Source organism: Pelobates fuscus, chromosome 7 (assembly GCF_036172605.1).
Source record: "Pelobates fuscus isolate aPelFus1 chromosome 7, aPelFus1.pri, whole genome shotgun sequence".
NCBI classification, from domain to species: Eukaryota; Metazoa; Chordata; class Amphibia; order Anura; family Pelobatidae; genus Pelobates; species Pelobates fuscus.
The window spans coordinates 107,496,936-107,516,244 of NC_086323.1; the positions used below are offsets into that span (position 1 = coordinate 107,496,936).

The 19,309-nt window shown below is 43.4% G+C and overlaps 1 protein-coding gene across 1 annotated transcript in view; it reads right to left on the reverse strand.

The window, feature by feature from the left end:
- LOC134569187 (cytochrome P450 2D6-like) overlaps positions 1-19,309 on the reverse strand; it is a 65,813-nt gene that overhangs the window by 19,443 nt on the left and 27,061 nt on the right. The window contains exons 4-5 of the mRNA XM_063428097.1: positions 11,517-11,677; positions 511-684 (exon numbers count right to left, since the gene is read on the reverse strand). Coding sequence (XP_063284167.1) covers positions 511-684; positions 11,517-11,677 — 335 coding nt within the window. The remainder of the gene's footprint in view (positions 1-510; positions 685-11,516; positions 11,678-19,309) is intronic.

Consider the following 19,309-nt stretch of genomic DNA (forward strand, 5'->3'; position numbering starts at 1 on the left):
TCCTCACACACAGCACCCTTACACATACATACACACACTAACAGCACCCTCACACACAGCACCCTTACACACACACACACACCACCCTCACAAACACACACAGCACCCTTACACATACACACTAACAGCACTAACATCACACACACACAGTTCCCTCATACACACACACATACTAATAGCATCCTCACACACACACACAGCACCCTCACACACAAAGCACCCTTACACTCACACAGCGCCCTCACAAACACACAGTGCACACACACACAGCACCATCACACACACAGCAGTGCATGTGTGTGTGTGTGTGTGTGTATATATATATATATATATATATATATATACTCAGGGTGTGTTTTTGCTTTAATCCCAGAATATATATGTCGAATTACGAATAGTAATTCTCATTTGTTTGTTTTGTTTTTTGTTGTTTTTCTCTCTGGTATGTACCTTTACCATGTTTTGGTTTTCTATCTCTTTTATGATGTTATACATAGTAGCATTGCTTACCTTTTTCATTTCAAGCAGGTACGCATCTATAAAATCTCTAATGCAATTTGGATCAAATGTTTTCTGATGCTTTGAAATAATGTCCTTTAAAAACTTATGTAGTCTTTGTTGTGGTGCCAGAATGTCATTAACCAACCAGGGAATTTTCATTAAAAATGGAATCTCTTGTAAAACCTGAAAGACATCAAGAATATGTATTACTATTATTGACCATTACCAGTAATAATTGGTCTTGATATCACTGAATGATAATCACTAAAAGTTATTTGTTTTTTGAAAGATTTTCAAACTCTAGACAAATATACTAGATTTGAAAAAAACTGCCACTTTCTCAACTACAGAGTTTTTCCCACGTCACATGTTTTAGATTAGAATGTCAAAATCAGATCTCATCTCAGCATAATTCATATACCGTTAAGTGAATACACTTGTTATTATACAGTTAGGTCTTACAATTTTTATAATTTGGTCTCTGTACGCCATCACAATGGTTTTGAAATAAAACAACCAAAATACAATTGAAGTGCAGACTTTCAGCTTTAATTCAAGAAGTTAAACAAAAATATCATATGAAACGTTTAGGAATTGCAACCATTTTCATACACAGTCCCCTTATTTCAGGGGCTCAAATGTAATTGGACAAATTAACAATCATATATAAAATGCACATTTTTATACTTTGTCAAGAATCCTTTGCAGGCAATGACTGCTTGAAGTTAGGAACACATGGACATTGCCAAACACAGTTTTTTCCCTTTGTGATGCTTTGCCAGGACTTTACTGCAGCTGTCTTCAGTTCTTGTTTGTTCGTTGGTCTTTCGGCCTTAAGCAAGTGACATGCATGCTCGATCCAGTTGAGAACAAGTGATTGACTTGGCCATGCAGAATATTCCACTCCATATTGAATTTATTGAAGGTCTCTACACCAGGGTCGATTCTGCTTCCCTGTTTTTTCTGTTTTTCTCGTTTCTGAGGTTATTATCCACGCAAGATAGGTGTGTGTCACCTTAAAGTGCACGTCTGCCTACAAGATCAGAGCCGATCATCTATAGGCTCTGAACCACGTGAGTGCGCTCCTATTAGACATTTATAAAGTACATTTGTTGTACAGTGCTACTCTATATTTGCATTTTGTATACCTTTCTAGGATTTTACCACTGTTGCACACTTCTCCTTAATAGTGTTGTCGCGAACCCGAAATTTTCGGTTCGCGAACGGCGAACGCGAACTTCCGCAAATGTTCGCGAACCGGCGAACCGCCATTGACTTCAATGGGCAGGCGAATTTTAAAACCAACAGGGACTCTTTCTGGCCACAAAAGTGATGGAAAAGTTGTTTCAAGGGGACTAACACCTGGACTGTGGCATGCCGGAGGGGGATCCATGGCAAAACTGCCATGGAAAATTGCACAGTTGATGCAGAGTCTGCTTTTAATCCATAAAGGGCAGAAATCACCTAACATTGACACCTGTCCTCAAAGCCCTGCCCTGATACACACTGACACAGAGCAGAATAGGGACTGTTACCCCTACATAGGGTCACTTGGCAGGTATGGATTGACACCTGTCCTCAAAGCCCATGATACATATTAGGGGGAGCTACTGTCCTCCCCAACCCCTGCGCGGTGGGTGGGGGCCATAAATCACAATGGGGGGACCTACTGTCCTCCCCCCCTCGGCCCCCACCCCTGCGCGGTGGGTGGGGGCCATAAATCACAATGGGGGGGCCTACTTTCCTGTTCATATCAGTTTAATACCTTCCGCGTCTCCTATCAGTGGACGTGTATATGGCAGCCATTTTAGGAACCGCACACCTGGGACCCGAGCAAGGTCACCTCGTTCAAGCTGCTCTGGTTCCTTGATGAGCCAGCTGCCCGTGAGTTAACATGTCCCGTGGAGAAGCACTCTGTCCTGTAAAGCCTCACCACAAAAAAATTAAATAAATAACAGCACTCGGAGTGGTGAGTTTAGTAAATGTTCATATCAGTTTAATACCTTCCGCGTCTCCTATCAGTGGACGTGTATATGGCAGCCATTTTAGGAACCGCACACCTGGGACCCGAGCAAGGTCACCTCTTTCAACAGGCGACATGATTTGGCCCTGTAAAACTATCCTGGATATTCTCTACAATTTATATGGATATGGCATTGATTTATGTAACAGGGAGATGGAAGAAGATGCTTGGTCGGTCCTCTTACTTGAAATTTGGGGCACTGCGCGGGCAAGCTAATGTGCCACCAGATAGGAGTGGTGAGTTTAGTAAATGTTCATATCAGTTTAATACCTTCCGCGTCTCCTATCAGTGGACGTGTATATGGCAGCCATTTTAGGAACCGCACACCTGGGACCCGAGCAAGGTCACCTCTTTCAACAGGCGACATGATTTGGCCCTGTAAAACTATTCCTGGATATTCTCTACAATTTCTATGGATATGGCATTGATTTATGTAACAGGGAGATGGAAGAAGATGCTTGGTCGGTCCTCTTACTTGAAATTTGGGGCACTGCGCGGGCAAGCTAATGTGCCACGAGATAGGAGTGGTGAGTTTAGTATTGTTCATATCAGTTTAATACCTTACGCGTCTCCTATCAGAGGACATGTATATGGCAGCCCTTTTAGGAACCGCACAACTGGGACCCGAGCAAGGTCACCTCTTTCAACAGGCGACATGATTTGGCCCTGTAAAACTATCCTGGATATTCTCTACAATTTCTGTGGATATGGCATTGATTTATGTAACAGGGAGGTGGAAGAAGATGCTTGGTCGGTCCTCTTACTTGAAATTTGGGGCACTGCGCGGGCAAGCTAATGTGCCACCAGATAGGAGTGGTGAGTTTAGTATTGTTCATATCAGTTTAATACCTTCCGCGTCTCCTATCAGTGGACGTGTAAATGGCTTTTTTAATTGTTGAATCACCTCCCCTTTTTAGGCCAAGGTGGGAAGATGCTTAGACCACTGGTATATTGGTGCCATCTTGGAGGATTTTTTTGGGGTTTGGTTTTTGAAGCCACAGTGCTGCACCAGTGGGCCTAAAAATTAGGCATGTACACATGCCTGAAAAATTTGGTATTGTTGCAGCCGCTGCTGTAGCAGCGGCCAGAAAAATTGATGTTTGTTTCACAGGCAGAAAGTGCCCTAAAACATGGCGGCTTGAACCCTAGTTGGTGGCAGATAAGTCACGCAAGTCAAACGTCATTCAGAGCTAAAATTCAGCAGCGTGTGGACCATTTTTAGCCCAAGGCAGCTCATCTCATCAGGCCTTTTTTAATCGAATGTATCGCCCAGTGTCAGTCCCTTCGGGATCCATCTCTCATTCATCTTAATAAAGGTGAGGTAATCTAGACTTTTTTGACCTAGGCGACTTCTCTTCTCAGTGACAATACCTCCTGCTGCACTGAAGGTCCTTTCTGACAGGACACTTGAAGCGGGGCAGGCCAGAAGTTCTATCGCAAATTGGGATAGCTCAGGCCACAGGTCAAGCCTGCACACCCAGTAGTCAAGGGGTTCATCGCTCCTCAGAGTGTCGATATCTGCAGTTAAGGCGAGGTAGTCTGCTACCTGTCGGTCGAGTCGCTCTCTGAGGGTGGATCCCGAAGGGCTGTGGCGATGCATAGGACTTAAAAAGGTCCGCATGTCCTCCATCAACAACACGTCTTTAAAGCGTCCTGTCCTTGCCGGCGTGGTCGTGGGAGGAGGAGGAGGAGGATGACTTCCACCTCTCCCCCTGTTAGATTCCCGTTGTGCTGTGACATCACCCTTATACGCTGTGTAAAGCATACTTTTTAATTTATTTTGCAAATGCTGCATCCTTTCCTTGTTGTAATTCGGTAACATTTCCGCCACTTTCTGCTTATACCGGGGGTCTAGTAGCGTGGACACCCAGTACAGGTCGTTCTCCTTCAGCCTTTATATACGAGGGTCCCTCAACAGGCAGGACAGCATGAAAAACCCCATTTGCACAAGGTTGGATGCCGAGCTACTCATTTCCCGTTCCTCCTCCTCACTGATGTCATTGAAGGTATGTTCTTCCCCCCAGCCACGTACAACACCACGGGTACCAGATAGGTGACAACGAGCACCCTGGGATGCCTGTTGTGTTTGGTCTTGCTCCTCCTCCTCCTCCTCAAAGCTACAATCCTCCTCTGACTCCTCTTCCTCACAATCCTCTTCCAGCGTTGCCGCAGGTCCAGCAAGCGATGCTAATAAGGCTGTTTCTGGTGGTGATGGTGACCACAACTCTTCCTCTTCCTCTTCACGCTCATCTACAGCCTGATCCAGCACTCTTCGCAGGGCACGCTCCAGGAAGAAAACAAATGGTATGATGTCGCTGATGGTGCCTTCGTTGCGACTGACTAGGTTTGTCACCTCCTCAAAAGGACGCATGAGCCTACAGGCATTGCGCATGAGCGTCCAGTAACGTGGCAAAAAAATTCCCAGCTCCCCAGAGGCTGTCCTAGCACCGCGGTCATACAAATATTCATTAACAGCTTTTTCTTGTTGGAGCAGGCGGTCGAACATTAGGAGTGTTGAATTCCAACGTGTAGGGCTGTCGCAAATCAAGCGCCTCACTGGCATGTTGTTTCGCCGCTGGATATCGGCAAAGTGAGCCATGGCCGTGTAGGAACGCCTGAAATGGCCACACACCTTCCTGGCCTGCTTCAGGACGTCCTGTAAGCCTGTGTACTTATGCACAAAGCGTTGTACGATCAGATTACACACATGTGCCATGCACGGCACATGTGTCAACTTGCCCAACTTCAATGCCGCTATCAAATTTTTTCCGTTGTCACACACCACTTTGCCGATATCCAGTTGCTGCGGAATCAGCCACTTTTCCACCTGTGCGTTCAGGGCGGACAGGAGTGCTTGTCCGGTGTGACTCTCTGCTTTCAAGCAAGTCAAACCCAAGACGGCGTGACACTGCCGTATCCGGGATGTGGAATAGTACCTGGGGAGCTGGGGGGGTGCCGTTGATGTGGAGCAAGACGCAGCAGCACAAGAGGACTCAGCCGAGGAGGTTATGGAAGAGGATGGAGTAGGAGGAGTAGAGGAGGTGGCAGCAGGACTGCCTGCAATTCGTGGCGGTGTCACCAACTTCTCTGCAATGCCACGCATTCCTTGCTTGTCAGCCGTCAGCAGGTTTACCCAATGGGCAGTGTAGGTGATATACCTGCCCTGACCATGCTTTGCATACCAGGTATCAGTGGTCAGATGGACCCTTGCCCCAACACTGTGTGCCAGACATGCCATGACTTCCTTTTGCACAATCGAGTACAAGTTGGGGATTGCCTTTTGTGAAAAGAAATTCCGGCCGGGTACCTTCCACTGCGGTGTCCCAATAGCTACAAATTTTTTAAACGCCTCAGACTCAACCAGATTGTATGGTAAAAGCTGGCGGGCTAATAGTTCGGACAAGCCAGCTGTCAGACGCTGGGCAAGGGGGTGACTTGGTGACATTGTCTTCTTACGCTCAAACATGTCCTTGACAGACACATGACTGTGGGCAGATGAGCGGGAACTGCTCAAGGCGGGAGACGGAGGGGCGGATCGTTGAGAGGGGGCAAGAAGGACAGCAGTGGTTGACGTGGCTGAAGATGCTAGACCAGGAGGAGGATGGTGACTTAGAGTAGGCGTGCTGCTTGTACTCATGTGTTGATCCCATAGGCGTTTGTGATGTGAGATCATGTGCCTATGCAAAGCAGTTGTACCTAGGTGGGTGTTGGACCTCCCACGACTCAGTTTCCTTTGGCACAGGTTGCAAATGGCATCGCTGTTGTCCGAGGCAGACACACAAAAAAATGCCACACTGCTGAGCTCTGCAATGATGGCATTCTGGTGGTGGACACAGCATGCGTTGATTGGCGTGCTGTCGGGCTGACCCCGGGTGCCAATGCATGCTGTCTGACTGTGCCACTAGCTCCTTGCGACGACCCCCCCTGCTTCCAACTCGTCTCCTCCTCCTCTCTGTCTCCCCATCTGAACTTTCGCCCTGTTCTTCTTCTTGCCGAGCGGGCACCCACGTGACATCCATGGACGCATCGTCATCATCAACCGCTTCGCTTGTATCTGACAACTCAGAAAAGGAAGCAGCAGTGGGTACAACATCATCATCATCACACCGTACCTCCATGTGTTTAATGCTGCCTGCCTGAGACATATCCCTGTTATCTACATCCTCTAGCAATAATGGTTGCGCATCACTCATTTCTTCAAACGGGTGTGTGAATAACTCCTCTGACATACCAAGTAAAGCGGCTGTGGTGCTAGTTTTGGTGGTGGCGGCAGGCGGGTGAGTGGTATCTTGAGAGGTGCCTGAAGCTAAGCTGGAGGAGGATGGTGCGTCAAGGTTCCGAGCGGAGGCTGTACAAGATTGGGTGTCCTGTGTTAGCCAGTCAACTATGTCCTCAGAACTTTTCAAGTTCAGGGTACGTGGCTTCTGAAAACTGGGCATTATTCTAGGGCAAAAGGGAATCACAGCACCACGACCACGACGGCCCCTGCGGTGTGGCCTGCCTCTGCCTGTCATTTTTTGGGGGATTAGTGGTACTATGCGTGCAAGCTACTGTGAGACCAGATATGATTGGCAATGTGCACTTGAACAGTTCTGCAGAGCACACACTGTAGGCCTGACACACCCGCTTGAAGACAAGTAACTGCTATTCAATCTATAACAGTGAAAAAAAAAATTTGGTTTTAAAAGCACGCTATAGAGACACCAGATATGATTGGCAATGTGCACTGGAACAGTTCTGGAGAGCACACGCTGAAGGAAGGACTGACAGAGCCGCTTGAAGGACACTGACTGGCTGCTATTAGCTTACACTAGAAACCTTTTTTCTTTGTAAAAGCACGCTAAAGAGACACCAAATATGATTGGAAACTGTCAAAGCACGCTGGCACAGGTCTGCAGAGCACACGCTGAAGGAAGGCCTGACAGAGCCGCTTGAAGGACACTGACTGGCTGCTATTAGCTTACACTAGAAACCTTTTTTCTTTGTAAAAGCACGCTATAGAGACACCAGATATGATTGGCAACTGTCAAAGCACGCTGGCACAGGTCTGCAGAGCACACGCTGAAGGAAGGCCTGACAGAGCCGCTTGAAGGACACTGACTGGCTGCTATTAGCTTACACTGGAAACTTTTTTTCTTTGTAAAAGCACGCTATAGAGACACCAGATATGAGTGGCAACTGTCAAAGTACGCTGGCAGGGTTGTGCAGGGCACACGCTGAAGGAAGGCCTGACAGAGCCGCTTGAAGGACACTGACTGGCTGCTATTAGCTTACACTGGAAACCTTTTTTCTTTGTAAAAGCACGCTAAAGAGACACCAGATATGATTGGCAACTGTCAAAGCACGCTGGCACAGGTCTGCAGAGCACACGCTGAAGTAGGCCTGACACCCAGACGCTTGCAGACAACTAACTGCTGTTCTATTACAGTGAAAAAAAATTATTTCTTTTAAATCTATAGCTTAACCTATTGTAAAAACAGATATGAGTGGTGGCACTGACTGTGCAAATGGGCAAGGCATCCAACCTGACACAGAAGCTGGCAGGCAGGCAACTGCTCTTCTATTACAGTGAAAAAAAAATATTTATTTTAAATGTAAAGCTTAACCTATTGTTAAAACAGATATGAGTGGTGGCACTGACTGTGCACAGTATCCAATGTGAACCTCACACAGAAGCTGGCAGGCAGGCACCTGCAATTACATTACACAGGAAAAAAAAAAAAAAGCAGCCTGATGTTATAGCCCTAAAAAGGGCTTTTTGGGGTGCTGTCCTTACAGCAGAGATCAGATGAGTCCTTCAGGATTGTAGTGGACACTGAATACCCTAGCCTAGCTATCAATTTCCCTATCTAATCAGCAGCAGCTAAACTTTCCCTCCTCTCACTAAGCATGCAGCTTCAGAATGAATCGAAAATGGATGCTGGGAGGGAGGTTGGAGGGTGTGGAAGGGAGGGAGTGCTGCTGATTGGCTGGAATGTGTCTGCTGACCGAGAGGCAGAGTTTGCCCAATGATGACGAATCGGGGGCGGATCGAACTGCGCATTCGGTACATCACTACTCCTTAACCCCGAGGGGTAAGTGTATGATTTAAGCGCTCCACTCTTGAACACCATTCCACCACTGTGTGAGGGATTGGTGTTTGCTTTGTTGTTTGTAGCTTATCTTTATGGTTATCTATAACTTGAGTTTTCTGTCAGTTCAAAGAGTTTCTTTGGGCTTTCTTCAGACTATGTGTCTGGCAAATTTGGCTATAATTTCTAATATGACAGTTATAACTAAATATGACCTCTAAATTACAATGGGACCTTATACAATATCGAAAGTAAAATTAAATTATTTAATCTTCTCTGTCACAAATGTCTGGGTTTAGAATTTATTCTATTCCATTAGCATTTAGACAGTCTGTCCATCCCCCGTTCTCATTTCTTATCACTTGATTTGTATATACAAACATTCCTAAGCTCCCAGCTCAGTAGTTAGTTTTACAGAAGGGATAGAAATCTTGTGTCTTTTGTTAGCTTGAAAATAACAAAATGGAGTCTGCTCTGTTCAGAGTGACTCTGACAATATACATTTTAATTTCTATCATAGCACAAAATGTCTGCCGATATATATACCCTGACAGTGAAGTGAAGCGTCATCCAATCAATTTAGCTGAATTTAGCTGAATCTGAGCAGACAGTATATATCCCAATACACTTCAGAATGCATCCATCTTCTGTCACATCATCAATAAACACTTATAATCCAGTGCCATTTGAAAGCATGAATGCTCCTGCCATCACACTAACTCCACTTTGTTTTATAGATGATGTTGTATGCTTCGGATTATGAACCATTCCAATCCTTCTCCATGCTTTTTTCTTACCATCATATCGGTAAGGTTTGATCTTAGTTTCATCTTTTCAAAAATGCTGTTCCAGAATTGGGCTGGCTTTTTAAAGATGTTTTTTTTTTTGCAAAGTCTAATCTGGACTTTCTGTTCTTGAGGCTTTTGCATGGTTTGCACCTTGTGGTGAACCCTCTTGTCTTCTCTTTTTGGTAGACTTGGATAATAATATGCCTACCTCCTGGAAAGTGTTCTTCACTTAGCTGGATGTTGTGAAGGGGATTTATTTTACCATGGAATGGATCCCATGGCCATCCACCATTGTTGTTGTTTTTTGCAGTCTAAGGATGGCCTGTTTCCCTTGAATTGAGAGCTCCTTTGACTACATGTTGCGGGTTCACAGCAACAGCTTACAAATGTGAATGCCACACCTGGAATCAACTCCAGACCTTTTATTTGCTTAATTGATTAATAAATAGTGAAGGAATAACCTGTCCATAAAACAGCTTTTGAGCCAATTGTCCAATTAATTTTGGTCTCTTGTAAAAGAGGGGGCTGCATATTAAAGAGCTGTATTTCCTAAACCCTTCTTTCAATTTGGGTGTAAATATCCTCAAATTAAAGTTGAGAGAATGCAATTTAAAGGACCACTATAGGCACCCAGACCACTTCAGCTCAATGAAGTGGTATGGGTGCCAGGTCCCTCTAGTTTTAATATATAAAAAAAAATAGTAAAAAAAGGCAAATCTCGAAGTTAATAGCTCAAAATCACCAAGTAGGTGTCACTCCAAACCACACGGAATACAACACATGAAACAATAAAAACTATGGTGAGAGCATGTAAAATTGTGGATAAAACCAACCATGTTAAAATATGTAAAAAAAAACATGCAATTTACCATGTATCTGTGTACATCCTAAAAATATAAAACACAATACATAGTATAGCCTGTATAAAATAAATAGATAATAATGGAGGAGAAAAATATCCCACTCACGTGGTGCTGACTGAGTCGTTCACAAGTGGCTCAGACTATAAGCGCCTTTTTCGATATATTGGAGATCAGATGCTGGAGCCCAACTGGAAATTTTGTCTTTTTGCTGTCATTGATGCACCAAGTCCCTGAGGAAGTCCTATTTTAGGACGAAACGCGTAGGACGCCCAGTGGTGATATGCTGATTGTTTTAAATATACATGTAAGTTATTAAATCTTTTTTTACTACACTCTGGAATTGCACCTTATTTTTCCATATATATTTTCTCTTTTGAGCAAATATCTCTAAACTACTGATGGGAGTGTGAGGATGAACATAGAAAACTTGGAAGAAAAAGATTACACTCAAGGCTTTTTAACATCTGAAAATTTGTGAGTGGCCAATTGTTAACTATATATCCTCATTTACTCTCACACAGTTAAACGCTAAAAAATAAAAATTTTCCATTTTATCTGTGTTTAGCAGATAATCCCCTACTCTATATTGTGTGGAAATGTTCTCTGTCAGGTCACTACTTCCCCTTAATAGCCCAAATAGATGCCAAATAGAGGGGTAAATACAGGAACATATATCTTTAATGGTAAATATAAAATACAGCATACACTAAATCTCCTTAAAAAAAGTCAATTGCACTAACGCGGTTCGAAGAAATGTCTTTGTCATCGTGGATTTGTTCAGTTTGGGGCTCCTGAAATCGGTCAAATCTTTACCATGGTGGCAATTCACTGTGTTCGTGGGATCTGAGTGCTATTTGGACAACTTGGGCGCTCAGATCCAAGCTATCCGGGGATATGCCATTTATGGGGGTCCCTATAATATTTAGGAGTTTTATTATGTACTTTTGATATTTTATATTTTATGTCGAGTCATTGTGACTCAGGAATATAAAGGGCGTCTTTTGGGAGTTTCTGTGGGCGTGTATACTGTACTCTTGACTTTCATAAAAGCCGGCCATTTGGCCTGAATAAAAACATTCTTGTTGTACCCTTCATCTAGTTCAGGCTGATGTATGCATCTGATTACTTGGTGGAGTTACTTGTATGCTGTATTTTGGTTGGGAGAACGTTCGAATCAACAGCCGAACTGCGAGCTATAATCACTCAGCCTCTAGCAGTTCGGGAGAAAGCGAACAAACGGGTATCTGAAATACCAGCATTTGTAACATACCTGTACGAGAAGTCCTGTTTGAGACTTTAAACCTTCTTCAAAGATACTGAGCAGTTCTTGGAATTTGGCATCACTGTATTCAAAGCGGTCACCGAATGCTATGGAGCAAATCACATTGCTTACAGCATTATTTATAAGGTATTGTGGATCAAAGGCACAGCCTGGGGGCATATAAAAAAAAAAAAATCAAAATTGTCTCATCAATGTTTTGTGAAACATCATTTAAATTATATCAAAAATGTATAGCAATTTGATTGCCTAAAATGATAAGAAATATGTCACAGAAAACAGCTTAACTATTTTCAGAAGCCAAGGCATGGGGCCACATGCTATTACATTAATTATCTTTTAACCATAATGAATTAACTCCCCTTAGGACAAACTAGCTCAGATACAAATTGAGTCCAGTTCCTAAATTATTCCTAAATCTAAAAAAAAAGTAGATTCAAATGAACCCCAGTTAATTTGGGGACAAATTAATAACAATTCCATGTTATGTATTTATTTGTATTTCTTATATATTATAATTTCTTATATATTATCAAAGTTAATCTCTTTGCTCCAGAACCACTAAACTAAACCGTAGTGGCTCTGGTGCCTAGAGTGTGCCTTTAAAATTGGTCTTTCTCACTCGAGATGCTGCAGTTAAGGCTACACTAATGAGTTACTCCAGGAAGACTCCCATCATCACAGTGGACAACCATCCTGTGAAAGTGTTTGCCGACCTCCCATTTTTAACCCTAATGGAACGGAGGAAACTCATGCCGATCACCAGGCAATTGAGGGACGGAGGCATCCGGTACCGATGGGGAGTGGCGGGTACTCTGGTGGTCCCACTAACAGACTCCATCTTGACACTGTCTGCGGATGAGGACCCGGCGAGATTCCTTCAGGCCCTACAGCTACAACAACAGGCTCCCACGGAAGGCTTGCGAGACACTAAGACCAGAGAAGATAGTACAGGGACAGTGCACAAAAGGGAACACGGCACCCGCAGAATCCCTCAGGATCCTGAAAGGGTCAAGGACTGTAGCCTGCGTACTCACCGCCGAACGGTGGACCCAGATCCCCACACCTCAGAATCTGACGGAACCTGAGTCAACAGAGGCACAGAGTTGCAGGTGGGCGGACAGACCCTGGGACTGCAGACCCGTGATATATTTACAGCAACAGTCCACCCCCGATAAGTGAATCCTGCTCCCCTCAACTGTTTGTATGTGATACAGGACTGGACAAAATGCACACCAAGGTGGACTGTATATTCGCCTATACCTATATGTTCTAGATAGCAAGCGAAGTGTTGACCTTAAATCCAATTGCCTAAGTTTTCTCTTTTTTACTAACCGTAAACTGCTTACATCAGACATATCTAACCCCCTTAAATAACATGCACATGCCATATAACAAAATGAGAGGCAATCCACTGTAGAAGGTATTTCCATGTGTACCTGTATAGTCTAGACAACAAACAATATATCTGACCCTATGTCCACATCCCTTGATTTTTACTAACAACCATAGACTGCGTAAGATACGCACATCTAACCCTCTTAGAGTGCACATAATATATGACAAGATAGGATGCGAACAACTGTGGAATGTATTGTCACCTACACCTGTATTGGACGGCAAGCGAACGGTCTGACCTTAAGTCTGAAGGCCTCAGGTCTACCAACAACAGTAGACTGCTTAAAATAAGTACATATAACTCTCTTGAATAGAATGCATATACTCGTAATATACTAAACTATATACTATACTATTGCAAGCGCAATATCGGACCTTAAGTCTCAATACCTAAGCCTTACCCACAGCCATAGACTGCTCACGCTAAGTACCTCTAACTCTCTGGAATAACGTGCATGCAATATGTGACAGGATAAGAAGTAACCCAATGGAGCGTATGTATACTAACCTTTACCTGTATATTCTGGGCAGCAAGTGCAATGTGTAGCCCTGAGTCTGAGTGCCTCAATTTTACCGACAGCCGTAAACTGCCCAAATTACGTATAATTCAGCTTTCTCCTTTCTACTTGAGTGTTTAGATAGTTAATGTCTGGCTTGACCCTAGGAATGAATGCCTAGATTGTAACGGCAGTCATAGATTGTTTATTTTAGGTATGCTTGTCCCCTGTAATAGAGCGCACACGCTGCATGATGTGATAAGACGCAGACCACTGAGGCCTATGGTTGCACCTATACTAACGTATTACAGACGACCAACGACCTGACCGACCTTGGGCCGGAGGGTCTAAGTCACACAGACAACCAGAGTCAGCTTGTAACAGGCATATTATCTTACACTTTCTCAACTAGGGTACATATGATGCAAGGCAGGGCGAGATGCAGACCACTGATGATTCTACCTCCACACCTACTCATATTTTTTAAGATGACGAATGAGATGCCCGACACTAAGTTTGAGGGCCCATGTTTAGTTTCTGTTTTATTTACGGTTGTAACGGTCAGAAGGAATTTAGAGAGGGACTCCGATCTTGAACCCTCTTTCTGTTCTTTTTTGGAAGAAGCTATACGATTTATCCTCACCCATAATTTCTTTGGCTTTAATGAAGAATTCTTCTTACAGATAAAGGGCACGGCAATGGGCACCAAGTTTGCACCGAGCTACGCCAACGTGTTTATGGACCAGTGGGAACAAACATCTATCTGGTCCAATAACCCGTTCGGTGCAAACTTGGTGCTCTGGAGACGTTACATAGATGACGTTCTCGTCATCTGGCGTGGCCCTTTAGAAGAACTTAGGGATTTTTTCTCCTATGTGAATAGCAACTCCTTGTCTTTGACCTTTACTCCAAAGATAGGCATCTCAGATATAGACTTCTTAGATTTGTCTATCTATATTGAAAATGGAGTGATTAAAACTAAAACTTTTTTTAAGAACACTGACATCAATAGTTTTATTGATATTAGCAGTGGGCACCATCCGAACTGGCTAAAGGGGGTTCCCAAAAGCCAGTTTATTAGGATGCGGAGAAACTGCAGTGATTTGGATTCATTTTTTACTCAAGCTAAGGTCCTAAAAGGTCGTTTTTTGGAGAAAGGCTATAACTCAGAGCTTCTTGACGCAGAAATTGACAGGGTGGGAAGGATCGATCGTAAGGATCTCCTAATAGACAAAAGGAAAGATGTTTTAAGGAATTCCACATTTGATTTCTCTTTTAACACACAATATAGCTCCAAAGCTTTTGATATTCAAAGGATCATTAAAAAACATTGGGGGCTCTTGATGGAAGATGAATACCTTAACCAACAGATTCCCCATCTTCCTAAAGTAATTTTTAGGAGAGGTGTTAACCTTAAACAAATTCTAGCGCCAAGTACTTTCAGATCTGGTAAGAACAAAACTAAATGCAGGGAAGGTTACCACACATGTGGAAGCTGTGTTAGTTGCAATCATCAATTTAGTAGTACCACCAGCTTTGTAAGCACAGCCAACAAGAAGAGGTTTAAGATCAAAGGCAATCTATCCTGTTTTTCGACACATGTTGTGTACCTACTCACATGTGGGTGTGGGATACAATATGTGGGAAGAACGGGTAGAAAAGCCAAAGTCAGGCTCCAGGAACATAGACATAACATCAGAAACCATCTGTTGACCCATTCAGTACCAGTGCACTGCAATAAATGTCCAAACTTCAGTTTTAATACCCTCCAATGCACTATCATCGAACAAGCAGTTTTGGATGACAGAGGAGGTGATCTGATGTCATTATTAAGAAAAAGAGAAGGATATTGGATACACACCTTACAAACCATGCAACCTAGGGGACTCAATGTCGATTTCGATTTGGTCTGTTTTCTTTAATAAATACCTTCTTGTTTATATGTAACTTTATTTCTCATCTCAGTAATGACAATAACATGTTTTGACAATGTGGTTGAACTAAACATATGGCTAATGCAGAATAAAAAATTTTTCATCTTTATACTATATCTTGGATAGTTACTAAGGGTTTTGTAAATAGTTGTAAATAATTTTCTAAGTTGAGTTCTTAGAGAACATTACAATGTCTAAGAGTTTATCACTGTTGTATATTGTTTCATTAATTCTTTATATGTGGCTATTTTCCGCTCTACGAATGAGCGGTGGAACGCATACCAGGTGGAACGCATCAAATCCGGAAGAAAGACGTGAGACGCATATCCGGTTACGTCATCGGTTCGCACCCGGAAGTACCACGGACGGATGAACCCGGAAGCGAACGGATGATTGGAGGGTATTCTGGGCGCGCCAAACCGGACGGATTTAAAAGGGTCACCAGCACCACAAGGAAGTTTATACCCACACACAGAAGGACGTGTTTGCCCCTGAGGAAGTCCAAGGACGTTTGGACGAAACGCGTAGGGCTGTTTAATAGTGTTAGAGTTTTTATTGTTTAGACTAGGCTGTTTTATTACTTTTATTATTATTATTTCTGACCGGGAAATTGGATCTTGAAAATCATCACCTGATCCTGAGACCGGTAGATTTTACATGCCTGTTTGCCACTTCAACACTGTAAGTGTGCCTTATTATTAAAGTGTAATTTTTTACCAAGATACTCTGCACTATTTTGCTTTTATTTCCTTCTATGTATCCTATGATGATCCACCACTTTGAGATTTGCATCGTTTGATAAGATATGCCTACAATCAAATTTGGTTTGTGAGTGTGAACTACTATTTATACTTCCACTCTTTTATATATATCAACAGTATTATGCTATGTCTGTTATTATTGTATTGTAGATTCAATTTTTCCCATATCTATTGAGGACCCGGAGGAGTCCTTATCTACTATACATTTAGTACAAGGGTAATTGTTTTTCGTGTTGTTCACTATTACCCACTAAGAGTGTGTTCTATCCACTAGGAGGTGAATCTACACTTTCTATATTTGGGTTGTAACGGATCGCCTGGCACCCGGACTGGGTACCTCCGTTAATGGATGCTCCTAGTGCTTCCTGAGGACTCCAAGCACTCTGGCAGACACCACAATCACCGAATCCGAGAAACCTTTAAATTCTCCCAAGCGTATGAATGCTGTAGACCATTGAATAGGAACCATACGAATAGGCTTGTACTCCTAGCAGTCAACTGGAACAGCATACAATAAATCCTTCCCCCAATAATGAGACGACACATCACTTTGAGGGTAAAACAGGAACTCTGGACTGGCTCATCCAGCCTGGCTTTTATTACAATAATACACACACAGTCCCCACCCAGGGGGAGGCATAACATACCCAATCACATACATGGTTCAGCCCACACATCTCCTCCCCTTAGATAATACTTAACCCAATTATACAGTACACACTTTTCCCCAATTCCTGGATGTACCCCAAAAACAGGGGGTACACCTTTAAATCCAGCATCGCTGGATAGCCCTTATTCAGGAGGGAAACATATCCAAAATTCAAGTCATTCGGATGAACAGTTCGGGAGATATGGGGGTCCAAAGATTTGACCGACCGCATGGGTAAAGTATCCGAAAACAGTTCCATGCATTTTGGCCCTGCGGTCGGTCACAGAAAAGGGAATGAAACAGACGAATTACTGGTGTTATAGAGACTAAGGGGGATTCGCATGAATCCCCTAGTTCGTGAGTTTCTTTCTACCGAACGGCGGGCCGTTCGGTAGTTTCCCCACGAAATCCTGGAAGTCTGGAGGTCTCAGCGGTGTTTGCCTAGTCGAGTGTCCGATTTTAGTTCCAGACGCTCGACGGCAAAACACCGCTGTTCGGTAGTTTAAGATGGCCGCCGCCACGTGTTCGGCTCCCGAATGGCGGCCACCCAGAGGACACAGACCACACTGCACTGATTGCCAATTACCCGTTTGCAACATTGTTGCAAACAGTAATTGGAGGCACACTCATTCCTGGGTGGTCTGGTTGTTCGGTAGTTTCACTCAATATACTGAATGGAGTGATTCTACCGAACAATCAGTTGAATGCTGCATACAAATCACCCAGGATAAACTTAACACATATATAAATACATATATAATATTACAGGCAGTACACTCGAATATGCTTCACAGTCTTAAAGGGACAGTAGTCCCAAAAGTCCCAATGTGTCCATAGATGCTGTTAAAAGGGCCAGTAGCAGCAATATACAGTATAACAAGCCCAAATATAAATCTTTAAATGTACCAGTTTTCCAGGGGCCATAGTCAGCGGGTAAGAGGCAGGCAGCCAGGCCCCTCCAATGTCCAGTGGCGAGGTGGGTTCCGCCACAACGGCCATAGACCGTTTCAGGATAAGTTTAGATTGTTATATACGTAGAGTGTATATTTTCTCATGTCTATAAGTAGGCTTTCAGGACTTAGACAGCCCCTACCAGTTATATGCATGCGGGTATAATTATATACTTATATAGAACGTATTTCATCTGTATGGTTACCACACCTAACACCAGCGTGCTCTTAACTTAAAATTGACGAATGACTAGTTCAACATGTTTATTTTCATTGAAAACTGTGCAGAATTTTGTATACTCTTGTTTTACATGCCGTGATGCTGTATCCTCTATACACCTGTTAAATGTTTTCTCGGCTATCGTGGCCAACCATATGTGTATGTACATTTCTGCACACTACAAATAAAGAATTAAAAAAAAAAAAAAAATTGGTCTTTCTTCCATGTCAATCAACTCTTTGTATAGACTTATGCGCTAAAATATTGAACAAAAAGATTGAGGGGAGGTTGTATTTAAATACTTTAAAATGAATACATAATATATCACTGTGCTAAATTAGGTATTTAATGCAAGAAAGAAAGGTGGGGGGATTATGGTAATGTTCACCTGTCTGTATGTAGGGGCTGTAGTGTGTATGTGTGTAGGTTATGCAGTGTGTAGGGAATATAATGTGGGGTGGGATAGGGATGTAATGTGTATGTGTATAGGTAATGAAACATAGTATGGTGCGGGATAGAGATGTAGTGTGTATGTGTGGGTGTTATGTAGTGTGTGTAGGGAACACGGTGTGGTGTGGTATAGGGATGTATTTGTGTGTATGTGTCTGTGTAAGTTGTGTAGTGTGTGTAGGGAATACGGTGTGGTGTGGTGAAGGGATGTATTTGTGTGTATGTGTGTGTGTAAGTTATGTAGTGTGTGTATGGAACACAGTATGCTATGGGATAGGGATGTTTTGTGTGTAGGAGGGGGTAACATTGGGCTGGGAGAGCAATTTCATATTTCGATTTTTTTTTTTTTATTAATAATTTTACTTATCAAAATTGATTTCCCCTCCCTTTTGCATACTTTTGGCCAGTGAGGGAGGAATACTGATCCCCTGGTGGTCCTGCAATCTCTACCAGGGTTTCAGTTCTGCACCTTCATTGGATGCAGAGCAGGAGCCTTACTCTCACGAGCACCTCACTAATGGTATGATGGCATTGCCACTGGCAATGTTCTGAATGACGAGCTCACAAGAGAATTGCTCAGTATCTGAACGCAGCGAAGATTCAGAACTGGTGCACTCTGGGCCCCCTTCTCCACATCAGGTAGACAGCAGGCCACTGAGGGAGATCTTCAATCTCCCCTCCGACCAATAAAGAGGTAGGCCTGGCCGGTTCTGGGTGCAATCTCTTCCCAACCATAGCGGTGGCCCTGGTTGTTGAGAGCTGAATCGACTGCCTGGCGACCCTGTTGCCATGGCGTCCTGTGCATCCACACAGCTCGTACATCCCTAAGACTGTCTCTGGTTATACAGTTACAGTTCTGCAGGTCACCTCCCCCCATGATTGGAGACAGTGTTGAGAATATTCTGACAATGACTAGGCATATCAA